This window comes from Phocoena sinus, chromosome 12, assembly GCF_008692025.1.
Source record: "Phocoena sinus isolate mPhoSin1 chromosome 12, mPhoSin1.pri, whole genome shotgun sequence".
NCBI lineage: Eukaryota > Metazoa > Chordata > Mammalia > Artiodactyla > Phocoenidae > Phocoena > Phocoena sinus.
The window spans coordinates 34,502,799-34,516,006 of NC_045774.1; the positions used below are offsets into that span (position 1 = coordinate 34,502,799).

The 13,208-nt window shown below is 35.1% G+C and overlaps 1 protein-coding gene across 4 annotated transcripts in view; it reads left to right on the top strand.

Annotated features, from left to right (window-relative positions):
- Nucleotides 1–13,208, top strand: part of THEMIS (thymocyte selection associated) — a 203,454-nt gene that overhangs the window by 24,974 nt on the left and 165,272 nt on the right. For all 4 annotated transcript variants that reach the window (XR_004352617.1, XR_004352615.1, XR_004352616.1 and 1 more), the window contains exon 2: nt 10,133–10,291. Coding sequence is in view for 1 of the 4 variants with exons in the window: in XM_032651874.1 (XP_032507765.1) it covers nt 10,133–10,291 (159 nt within the window). In the remaining 3 variants the exon portion in view is untranslated. The remainder of the gene's footprint in view (nt 1–10,132; nt 10,292–13,208) is intronic.

The window sequence follows — 13,208 nt, forward strand, 5'->3', positions numbered from 1 at the left end:
GAACTCTGCCTTTTCTGGCACCACCTCAGCAAAGGGTGGGTGAGTGTCTTATTATACTCATTGTGGGTGAGATTCTAATGACTCTACTCAGCCTTTCCTGGTGTAGATGGTTGTGGAACCAAACATTTTTCTGTGGTATTTGGCTTGAGTAGAGTGATTATTGTCAAAAAGTTTTCTGTTTTACTAGGCTGTTCCTTTCCTGCATTTTTGGCTAGAGAGAACAGAATTTATTGGAGATTTTTTTTGTCTGTACCCATTGGCATTTCTAGGTTGCTAGTATCTTCAGCTTCAAGTCTGGAATACATGAGGTAAGGAAAATGTATGTCTACTTCATCTTTCCAGAAACAGAAGTCCCAGTTGAAGCCTTTTAATAAGACTTTACTATAAACTTGAGATTAGTATGCCTAGCACTCAATAAATACTTGTTGAATGGTTTTATAAATAAATATAATACAGATGTACTATTCATGGAACCCAAACCCAGGCCCTTTCTCCTAGTACATGCAGTTTTCTTTCATAGTAATTATCATTTTGTAATCATATATTTGTATGATTGTTTGATTAATGCCTTTTATTTCAGTGTATTAAATATTTCGTGAAGGTTAAGACTACATATCATTTGGTCACTATTATATCAGCAGTACTTACCATAGTTTTTTCACTTGGCACATAGCATGTATTCAATTAATTTGTTGATTATATTAATGTGGAACCACAGATACAGAGGGCTGACTGTACAGTATAGGCAGGTTTTCAACTACCTGGAAGGTAGGCGCCCCAAACCCCAGCGATGTTCAAGGGTCAACTGTATTTGTTTGGGTGGGGTAAATAGACAAGGTAACTTGCAGCCAGAGCCACCAGCCAAAGCCACTAGTCAGCCCAGACCTATCTTAGTTGGTCACCTCAAGGAAGACGGATTTCAACATGTTGGCATACTTGTAACCCATTTGTGGCATACCAAGGTTTGTTGGTACAAGGTGGGAAAAAATTGACCTTTGATGTATCTTTATTCCCAGCCCAAGTCCATCTCTCAAGTTTCTATTTTCACTTCTGTAATTTTCTCTTTCTTAGGATGACAAAGAAAATAACAATTTTTTTATTCAGGGAAGACCCCATCCCTATCCATAAGAAGACCTTTATTTTCATCTTAACCAAGAAAATCACACCAGTTTACAATAGTATAACATTATACTGAATTATTCGGTCTTAAACAACATCATATGAAATAATAATAATGACACCAATAATGGCTAATATTTACTGAACCCTAAATAGATGCCACATTCTGGGCTATGCACTTAAAAATTGATTATCTACTTTGATCCTCAAAGCAACTATCAGAGGTAAAATTACCACCTCATTTTAAAGATAAAGAAATTGAGGCACTATCCCCATTTTATAGAAGAAGATATTGCCTGAAGTCACACATTTATCAAATGTAGAGCCTGGTTTTGAAACTGACTCTAGAGAAGGCATTCTTATCTTTGATTTTTACCTAATTAAATGCCTAGGAATGAATGGAGAGAAGAAGTGTGTGTGTGTGTGTGTGTGTGTGTGTGTGTGTGTGTGTGTGTGTGTTTAACAGTTGTATCTCTTAAGGGAGATAAAGTTCAACCCTGAAATTTCATCCTGCAGTCTCAACCTCAGCAACAGACCTCCTGTCTTTGGTGTTTCAAATAAAAATATACATTTTTTTCTTCATAAGACAATGTAAGTTTTATAGGCACATGCAACCCAATTTAAATCCTGAAATATACATACCTTTCCCTCACCTTTTGGATCAGAGACTGTTAGCTGCCCCTCTAACTATATTTGTTCTCTCCATCTTCTGTGGTAATAAAGCTTTCAGCTGTGAATGCAGCTGCCTGGCTAACGATGCTGCACAGCTCTCTTGAAGCATAAAGTGGCCACTTGATTAAGTTTTGGCCAATGGGTTGTGATAGTAGTATTTGACATGTGAAATTTCTATTGCATGCCACTGAAACAAAAGGAATGTTTCCTTCTCTTTATCTCTCTTTCTCACTAGCTGAATTTCAAACATGATGGTAGGAGCTGAAGCAGCCACCTTAGAACGTACCCAACAGGCACTATCAAACCTCTTCTGGAACAGTCAAGGGCATGTGTGTTTTTGAGGGGCATGATACCTTGTCACACAACTCCAGAATGCCACTGACATCCTTATAACTTGTGCTTCAGGTAGTTTTATAATGGGCAACCTATGCTGTAAGCAGTGGCCCTGAACATATTTCAATCGTTTGACACATTGATTTGTTATAAGGAACAACTGGTGATGGCTATCTTCACACATTTTAAGGCTGCTATGTATAAGAATTAAATAGTTGTTTTCTGTATGATTCTAAGGGTAAAAATTGTTCTAATTGTGTGTATATCCCATAAGAACACATATTACACTTAAAATGTAGAGCTTTTTAACAGAATTGCTCAAAAGTAGAGTGGGTCACCTTAAAATAATTGGAATTCCATCAGTGAAAGTGTTCAGGTATAGTTTGGGCAACCAGTTGGTAGAGACATTGTATAGACACTCAGTCATTTTAATATGTTAGTAGGATGTGTTGGTATTTAAGCTCCTGATACTAAGACCAGTGATTCAAGAGATCATTAGAATTAATGGCACTTGGCTTAGAAATATAAAATGAAATTGAAACTAATCCTACAGCTGCCATTGGGCTATATAAAGTTGTGATTATTATCAAGTTAGATGTTTTATGCCTCAATTCTGACAGCTGTCTGGAAAAAAATGATGGATCGAGGGACCCTGTATTCTTCTGCCAGATGTCTTTTACTAAGCCTTTGAGGGTAAATTAGCCCAATCTGAAGATTAAAAACTTTAAAAATAAATATCACCCAAGGGGGCTTAAAGAAAGCAAGAAAAGTCATAGTACAGGACTGGGCTGGAATAATTTATGCCTGGCTTGCCATCTTCAATTGATGGATAGTCACCAGGAACTTTATGTTGAGGAGGATTATTCAGCCTCATCTGGATTCATCTGGAAATGTGCCATGGATGATTACTGATGGGAAGGGAGAATGGTAGAATATAGTATAGATATTTGCCATCTCTCTCATGGAGAATTCCTGGCAAGTTAGTTAGATAGAACTCACAAAATTCATCTCTTAGGGGATTTCACCTGCTCCTGGCTTTGGTTCTTACTGTGTAGATCCAACAGTTCAAAGTGTCCGGGGTCAATTAGGTTCAAGCACTGCCTCATACAACTCAGAAGAGTATAATGTACAAATCAGAATGCCAATGTAGTAATTTGCAATTACGACTATTACTGTCAAGTTGATTAAACTTCCTGTGTCTTTTAGTCAGGGCACTCAGGCTGCTGGTGACATTGAGATAGATGAGTTAATAATGCTAAGATTTTGTGTATTAGGCTATAACTTTCCTTTTTCCAGTATGTTCAAATTTTACTCTAACTCTCTAACTCCCTGAGGCTACATCCTGTTTCCCTGCACTGACTGACTGTGGTCATATTTGTACTTAACCATTTAGAGAAGTGCTTCTCAAACTATCTGTAGTAAAGGTCCAATTTATTTTCTTTTCCCAATCCATTATGGACTGGTACTTTAACAAAATGCAATACAAATGAATTATTATAAAATTAAAAATAGACATATAAAATTCAAGCATTTTTAAAATTATTTAAGTCAATGAACATAAAATAACTTCAAAATTCATATTTCATAAGCAGAATAGTTAATGAAGTATTCAATACTAATGAACTTAGGGAAAATTTGTAATATAGTGAAGCTTCATTTTGTATGCATCGGATAAACACATTATAGTTCATTGGAGCCCATGTATAAACAATTCAATCAGTGCATTGATTTTATGATTTTAAATGGCTATAGAGGTCTATGATAGCTTTATTTAACATTTAGGATATAAAACATAGGCAAGTATTTATATTTAAGTATAAAAATGTACTTGAAATCAAGTCATTCCTAAAACAATAAACCAACTCCCAATGCAACATTGTTCATATAAGAAATTATAACATTACTTACGATGTAATTTTGAGAATTAAAATCTGGGTAAAACGTGGGGAGTATTTGGCCAATAATAATGTCCAGAGATGCAGAATCACTGATTTGTTCCATCATCATAAGGAAGTGTTTCATAGATATGTAGGAGGGATATCCATTTCATACATCTCAAATCCATTTGTTCTGACACTTGTTGACACAAAGAGCTGTGATGATGACTTCTATTGTAACACCAACTTACAAACCCTCTAAGTACAGTTTTATTTAATCTATTAAATTGATTCCACCATTAAACAAACATCAAATTTTTAGCTGGTGAAGGAAACTGTTAATCTTTCTTCCTCAACCACTAAAACTTAATCATCTAAATGCCTCACATTTCACTCAGAGTAGTTGAAAAGTTGGACATTTTCTGGTTTTTGGGCTCACTATGATTTTAACCTGCTTTATTGACTCTCAGGCTCCACCCTTTTCCACCCATTGTGGTTTTCATTGCTTCCCCATGTTCAAATTTTATAAGACTCACCAATATTCACTATAGTTTCTAGCATATTTCTGTCTCTAAACTTGATTTCCAGGATAACACTTAAACCCTAAATTCACATTAAAAACCCCCATATTCTTAGAAGTAAGAGAGATTATACCTTAGCTCTACTTGGTGTTGGCCATCATTTTCCTTAATACTTGGTGCCACTGTTTGGCCCTCTTTAAATTGATATTTTGGCAGAAGGGAAGAGAGTCTCTATGACCTTGAAAGATCACTTTCGATCAATATTCAGATATACCTCTCAGTGGTATACCCAGTATCTAACTGGTAGAATCCATCCCTAGTAAAGCTGCAAGCTTGCTGTTTTATGCTTATTTATGTGCAAACTACATTCAAATATCATGTTCATCTATTTTTAAGATCTATTCTTCATGTAGTGCATGGGAATGACTTTGCCTTACAGGAGATGGAGATAGTCTCTTTATGGAATACTGGCCATGTAATAATAATAAAGAATAATCACAATTGTTTATGAGGAGCAAGGATAAATCTCTACCAGCAAGCCCAGTCTATAGACACTGTCATACAATATCAATCCTACTTTACAGAGTAAATTCCTAATTCCAAACGTATCTCAGATCATTTTATGAGCCTCATCCTCAAGTCCAGCAATATAAAAATGGTAAACATAACGAAAAATGGCAAATTTAACAAGCAGAGATTCATATTATAGAATTACCTGCCCTTAATATTCCTTGTCTAGGGAATTCACAAGGTGACCAGCTAATCTCACATATGCTTGTACATTTGTTATTAGTTATACCAAATGAAGATATAACCCATGCCAAACCCATGCCAAAGCCTCCATTTAAACTGTTAATGGAGAAGGACTTCTACTATATTCACAATAATTTATTGTCATTTTACAGTAAAGCTAAGTTATAATTTAACATTCACTAAGGACCCACTAATTGACAAAACTGTGCAATTAGCTGTGTGTATGTGAGGAGGGGTATAAATATAGTTAAGATGATGTCTCTTCTTTAGAATATCATAATAAATTCTAAAGTATACATAATATCAATGGTCAGAAAATAATACCCTAACAGCAGGCTGTGATAATGATCACATAGGGGCCATAATGGAGATACATGCAAAGTACTATTGGAGCACAGAGGAAAGAATTAATTCTTACTTAAGTGGGAATAAAGGAAGGCTTTCAAGAAGACAATGAGCTCAGTGCTTTGTGACCGTCTGGAGGGGTGGGATAGGGAGGGTGGGAGGGAGGGAGACGCAAGAGGGAAGAGATATGGGAACATATGTGTATGTATAACTGATTCACTTTGCTATAAAGCAGAAACTAACACACCATTGTAAAGCAATTATACCCCAATAAAGATGTTAAAAAAAAAAAAAGAAGACAATGAATATGAGCTGAATCTTTAGGATTGGTTGAACTTTGACAGGCTGATGATGGGATGAGTTGCTGGTATGGTGGGGTTGGGAGATGGTGGGGTGGGGAATGGAGGAAATGAGTATATGTTGAGTAAAGGGAAAAAAGCCTCTAGACAATGTAAGTTTCTTCTTCCCCAACTGCCACACATTTTCAATTTTGTAGAGGAAAAGGAAGAAAATCTATGGAGCCAGTTGTTTTGGTTTCTTCCATGTGATCACAGCATTGCTTATATGGATTGTCAAATAAGGGATGGGCTCATAAAAGGATATTAATGTGTCATTTTTATTGAGCAAAGTAGCATTTCAGAAAAGGTGATTTCAGAGGCACATGACTTTCATTACAGCCTTCAGGGGCAATGTTTGATCACTGAAAACAGGCTGCTTTGTTCAGCTTTCTCTGATGTTTGGCCTCATCCTGAACACATATGCTCTGACTTGGAAAGAATCAGTCTGTAAAGATTTAATAGATTCTAGATTTGCATATTCAAAATGCATGTCTTGTGGTTAAAAGTGAAATGAAAACTATTTTTATATCTATATTTACACAAACACATAGTTCAGACACATCTCAGCAAATTTTTAAAAGGCAATTAGGCATATTATATGTGCTTGTTCTGAGATTATGAAAGTTGGCTGTTTTTTAAATTAACCATTTTATATTTTCACTGAAAAAAATGTATTTTAAGAGACACTATAATGATGATAACGACGTACAAGAACTCTTCAAGTTTCAGGGGTTTGAGATTTGCTATATGTTCTTGTCACCTATCAGGGACATAACTTTCTAGAGTTGGGTGTCACTGACCTCTCTCTTTATTAAAATGAATTAATAGCTTTCTTGCTTAGAGAAAATTGGAAGTCACAAAGAATTAAAGATAAATGTTAAAGATTAACATTTCCATGAGGCTCTTTTCCTTACATGACTGAAAAAAGTGGTTTTCTTTTTTCAAAGCGAGAGGGATGATTAGAAAGAGACCTGAGGTGTCAAAAGCCTTTTGTGTGGTGACTAAAACTCACAGAATTTTCTCTTAGAATTCTCTGGCTTCTGTCCCCTGTGAATTGATATGTAATCTCACATAAACTCATCTTTTAATTTTGAATTCCAATGGAACCTTTGAAAGAAAGATGGCATTCCAAGTGAGTCAGTTTGCTATACATTACATCTGCAATTAGACATTTGTTGCGTTGAAATTAAGCCAAACAGACTTCCACTGAAACAGGATAGGTCCAGTTACGTTCTATTTCGTGTGACACAGAAAAATCTTACCATCTCACTTTGCTGTTTAAAATCCTTCCCTTTCCCTGTCCTTACTTACAACATCCTCCATCTCAATGACGCTCAGTGCGTCCTCTACCTGACATGTCCTTCTCTCTCTTGGTAAGTTTTGCAACAATCTCAGAACAGAGATTATTTCAGTTATACATTTGTTGTCTAGACCAGTGCTTTCCAAACCTTAATGTACTTATGAATCATCTGGGGGTCTTGTTAAAAATGCAGGTTCTGATTCAGCAGGTCTAGGGTCTGGCTGAGATCCTAACAAGCTCCCAGGTGATGCAGCAGGACACACTTTGGATAGCAAGCGCCTAGAAACATATGACCTCTCATTAAATTGGCATTAGTTCCTGGACACTGATAACTGAAAATGTAAATTCTCTGACTCTGAGGTTGCTTCAGACTTTGATTGGCTTTTTTGTTTATTGGTAATTTTATAAAGACACTGCACGATCCGGATTCCCTCTATTTCTCCAGTCTCCTTTCTTACCAGTTCCCATTTCTTACTTTATATTTGAGACATAACAAATTATGTGAAGTTTCCAGAATGTATCAGACTCTTTTGCATCTCACTGCCTTTTCAAATACTATATCCTCTGCCTGTCCTAACATTTTGTGATGCTTCCTTTAAAACTCAGCTCGGCTGTCATCTCCTCCACACATCTTTCCCTAATCTCTTTCCCATATAATTGCTTAATTAAATGCCTCCAATTTACTCCCACAATGCCCTGTATTTTCTATATTATAACTTTCTCATAATCTGCTTCAATTGTCTGCTTACTGTCTGTTCCCTTCAAAACAGTGCTTCTATGGGGAAGGCATATACATTTTGTACTACTGCCAATTGCAATGTCTGACACATAGTAGGTATTCATTAAAGTTTGCTGAGTGAATGAAGAAGGGAGGTTGATGTGTTGGTAGTTATGCAATAATATAACGCAATATTTTTTTTCATGAAGCTTAAAATTGAATAAAACAGTGCTTCTATGGGGAAGGCCTATACATTTTGTACTACTGCCAATTGCAATGTCTGACACATAGTAGGTATTCATTAAAGTTTGCTGAGTGAATGAAGAAGGGAGGTTGATGTGTTGGTAGTTATGCAATAATATAACGCAATATTTTTTTTCATGAAGCTTAAAATTGAATTGGGAGTAACAGAAACTAAAGTCATAAAAGGTTAAGTACAGGATGAGATAATACTGTAGAAGTAAAATGTTACTATGTGATTAATTTCCGAATGAGGATCATAGAAAATAATTATTCTGAGTTCACTGGAAGCAAATGTCACTGTGGATTTATTATTATTTTTTAATAGACCAGTTTTTTCCATGAGGGATTTGAGATGGCTGACAACACAATGTATTGGAGTTAATAAAAAGTATGAACGCATGTGTAGTTAAGGCAATAGTATGAGAAAAGGAGGGACTTTAGAAGTATACAAAGACCTCATATACTAGCATGTCTGCAAAAATGATCCTCATTAAATAATAGACAGTAAGGTTGGTGTGCTAATTTTCATTTCCACTCTGCCTGGGAGGCTGACTTCTGTGGAGTCAGCAGCTCCATTGTCCTCTGGCTTCTGGCTGAATTGGGGCAGTGGGGTGCCCTGGCAGATGATCCAATGGAGGAAAAAGAGTGAGATCAGGACATTTATGTTCTTGTGTTGCCTAGAACTGTCTGTGCCTGTGTGTAAATTGTCCCTTTATTAAAATCTCCTTAAATTGTTTTAATTTGCGTGTGCCCCCTGCTCTCTGTAGAGACTCTGATAAAACCACAGAGTTGTTTAAAGCTAAATTGAATGCTGGGCTTAATAACTTTTATGATAACCATTAATGCTATAAAAATATTTCAGGTACTTGCTACATATCAGGCATGATTCTGTGAAGAGGTGTTTCAACAGAAGAATTCAGAAAACCAACCAACAAACCTAAAATCTTGTGCTCATATTATTTATATTTTAGTGTGGTAAAGAGGGTATAAATCATATTGGAAGCAAGGAAAAATTGATATGTTTCATATCCCACAGTTCTGCAATGTTTATTTACATCAGCCTCTAGTTTACTGCTTTATTGTAAAGCAATAATATCCCAGAGATGTAGTTTTGGGGTTGTTTCCTTTTTACTGGGGCTAGATTACCCAGAACTTTTGCTTCTCCTCTTTCCTGTTGCTAATATTTCGGTTATTTCACTGCTCAGTGTTCCTCCATCAGGAGATATAAAAGGGAAATAAATGGATGAAAAATTTAGCTTTGACATCTATGATAAAAGGTTTTTGAGGAAGGAGACTAAAATCCTGAACTAAAATGAAGCTTTTCGGTTTATCTGGGTTTGTCTGCCCCCTATTGCCATAAAGATGTTGAGAGTTGTTTCCAGCTTGTCAAAAACAAGAGATAAAATGGACAAAATGTTATATTCATGATGATGAAGAGAACTAGGTCTTATAAATAGATATGGTGCTCTTAATATGAAGCCCTGGTGTACAAATGCTCTGTCTTTGGATGTTAGATTGTATTACAACCTTGTTTGCAGTACTTACTCAGATCATTGTTGACTCATGTGAGTTTAATTCTATGACGTAGCCAAAAAAAGATCATAAATCCCAGCAGGGGAAGACATGGTTGTAGCTTGACCTTGGAAATATGAGCTAAAGGTGCTGAGGACCATAAATTCAATTTACAATAATAACAAAAATAAGATTGTTTACACTTTGCCCAGGGGATGAAGTGAAAATCTAATATTTTTCCTGGTACATGCTGTATATTTTGCCAAGCTTGATTAAATTCCTGTTTAGCAGGTATCTGAGAGGAACTGAATAAAAACACTTCGTATGAGACTTTTGACTCCTAATTTGTTCTTCATTATTGAATTCTTTTTTAAAAAACTGTTTTTCTTGTTTTTTTTCAGGTTCTATTTATGAAATGTTTGGAAATGAATGCTGTTTGTCAACAGGAGAAGTGATTAAAATTACTGGCCTCCAAATTAAGAAGATCATAGCTGAAATTTGTGAGCACATTGAAGGTTGTGAGGCTCCACAACCATTTGAACTGCCTATGAATTTTCCAGGTACAGCATTTTGCAACCATTTCTCATTTGTAAAACTGTATTCTTAAATGTTATATACGTCTCTACAACTGAAAACAATGAAAATGTGGTAGTTTTTGTTTTTTTTTACTCTAAGGCAGTGGGTGAAAAAATCGGGATTCTTATAGTTTAGTGATTTTAGGGACTAATAGAAGGCAAATATTTTCTCCCCTTTTCAGTAAACATTGTTTACTTAGGACTTAATATTTTCTGATAACAAATATTTAGTGAGTTTAACTATATGCACCATTAGTTGTGCCAGATAGTGGGAATGAAGAAATTAAAGATATATTTTCATAAGTTATGTAGAAGTAATTAATATTTCCTAAACATATTTACCCTCTTTATTCCTAGCTCCCTGGATCACTGCTAAACTTCACTGTCTGGCCTTACTGACAAGTTTGGCTGCTCTTCTTTAACTAATTAACCTTCAAAAATTAGGTCAGATATCAGGTCTCCTAGAAAACTTTTGCTGACTCTATAATCTAATCTAGATATCTCTGTGTTCCCGTAGTATCTTGGGCACCATAGCATGCACCTTATTGGGTAGTAATTAATGATTTTCTTATTTGTCTTATTCTTTAGACCAGGGTTGGCAGACTTTTTCTGTAAAGTACCAGATAGTAAATATTTTAGACTTTGCCTGCCAAATGGTCTCTATAACAACTACTCCAGTCTGATGTTGTAACATGAAAGAAGCTACAGATAAACCAATATAAACCAATTGGTTTATAAACCAATGAGCACTACATAAACCAATGAGCACAGTTGTGGTTCAATAAAAATTTATTTACAAAAACAGGTGGCCAACAGAATTTGGCCTGTGAACTATAGTTTGCTGAACTCTGCTTGAGACTAAAACTCTTTGACAGATGAAATATGACATATGTGGCTTTATTTCTATGAACAAGCACATTTTCTGGCACAGGGAACGTGCTCAATAATTTCCTGTTGGTTGAATAATTGTTTATCAATGAATGATTAGTGAAAGAGGACAATCTAGTAAGCTGTTACAGCGTAATGTAGTTTATGGTATAACTGAAGTATGCATGGGTTCTGTGAGAGTCTTGATAAGATGGATCTAACTCCAGTTGGTTATGCTTCAGAACATGGATTTTGGAATCATTATATTTGAATCCCAACTCTGTCACTTCTTAGTTAGGTAACCTTGCCAAATTATTTACCCTCTTCTCATGTAAAATGGGAATAATAATACTATCTCTTAGTGTTGTTGGGAGGATTAAATATTGAAATAGATTTATATTGGTTAGAGTGATACTTGTCATATAACAAGGGCTATAAAAAAGTGTCAGCTTGTATTACCATTATTAACCTTGTCATCATCATTGGTGGAGTCAGGGAAAGCTTTTCAGAGAATGTTATTCTTGAGCTGAGGTTTGGAAAATTAAAATAATTTAACTGTATGAGGAGAGGATTATTCCAAGTGCTCCAATATTTTTTCCCTTTCAACTGAAATCTTATTCCTTGTTTAATTCTAATTACTCCTCATTACCCCATCCTATATAGCAATAGACTCCCAGTTAGATTTTAAACTCAAAGAATCCAATATGTTTTTAAACCATCCTTCCTTATTTGTGAATTTTCCATTTCTTGGGGGGTAATGGTTTCTAATTTTATTTTATTGTGGTCAGAAGACATACTTTGTCTTTTGAGACTACTTTTATGGCTTAACATATGGCCTATCCTGGAGAATGCTCTGTGTTCACTTAATAAGAATATATATTCTGCTGTTGTAGTATAGAGTGTTCTACAGATGTCTGTTGGTTTATAGGATTGTTCAAGTATTCTGTGTCCTTGTGGATCTTTTGTCTAGTTCTATCCCTTTTAGAAAGTGGAGTATTGAGGTTTCCAACTGTTATTGTTGAATTGTCTGTTTTTCTTTTCAATTCTGTCAGCTCTAGCTTCATGTATTTGGGGACTCTGATGTAAGGTTTATATGTGTTTATAATTGTTACCTTTTTTTGGTGGAGTTTCCCTTTTATCGTTATATAATATTCTAAACAATTTTTGTTTTAAAATCTATTTTTTTTCTAATATTACTGTAGTCACTCCAGTTCTCTTTTGGTTACTATGTTCATGGTCTACCTTCTATTTTTTGCTTTCAAATAACTTGTGTCTTTGAATCTGAAGTATGAATCTACAAGTAAGTCTCTTGTACACAGTATATAGTTGGATGGGCTTTCTTTTTTTAATCCATTCTGCCAACCTCTGCCTTTTAATTATTTAGTCCATTTATATTTAGTGTAATTATTGATAGTGTAAGATTTACATCTTCCATTTTGCTATTTGTTTTCCATATGTCTTAGGTCTTTTGTGTTTCTCTATTTGTCCATTTTTGCCTTCTTTTGTGTTAAATAGATATTTTCTAGTGTACAATTTTATTTCCCTTATTTTAAAAAAAAATCTTTATTTTTTAGAGCTATTTTAGGTTCGTTAGCAAATTTGAGCTGAAGGTACAAAGACTTCCCATACACTATACTACCTGTCTCAAATTTGTACAGCTTCCTCAATATCAAAATACCACTGTCTTTTCATGGTGTGTAACATATCTTTTTAGCACTGAATAATAGTTCATTGTCTGTATATACCACCGTTCATTTTGCTATTCACTTATTGAAGAACAACTTGGTTGCTTTCAAGTTTTGGCAATTATGAATAAAACTATGCAACTATGAATAAAATTATGCAGGTTTTTGTGTGAATATTAATTTTCAACTGATTTGGGTAAATACCAAGGAATATGATTGCTGGACCATATGGTAAGGATATGTTTAGTTTAAAGAAACTGCCAAACTGTCTTCCAAAATGGCTGCATCATTTTGCATTCCTACTAGCAATGAATGAGAATTCCTGGTGCTTTGCATCTTCATCAGCATTT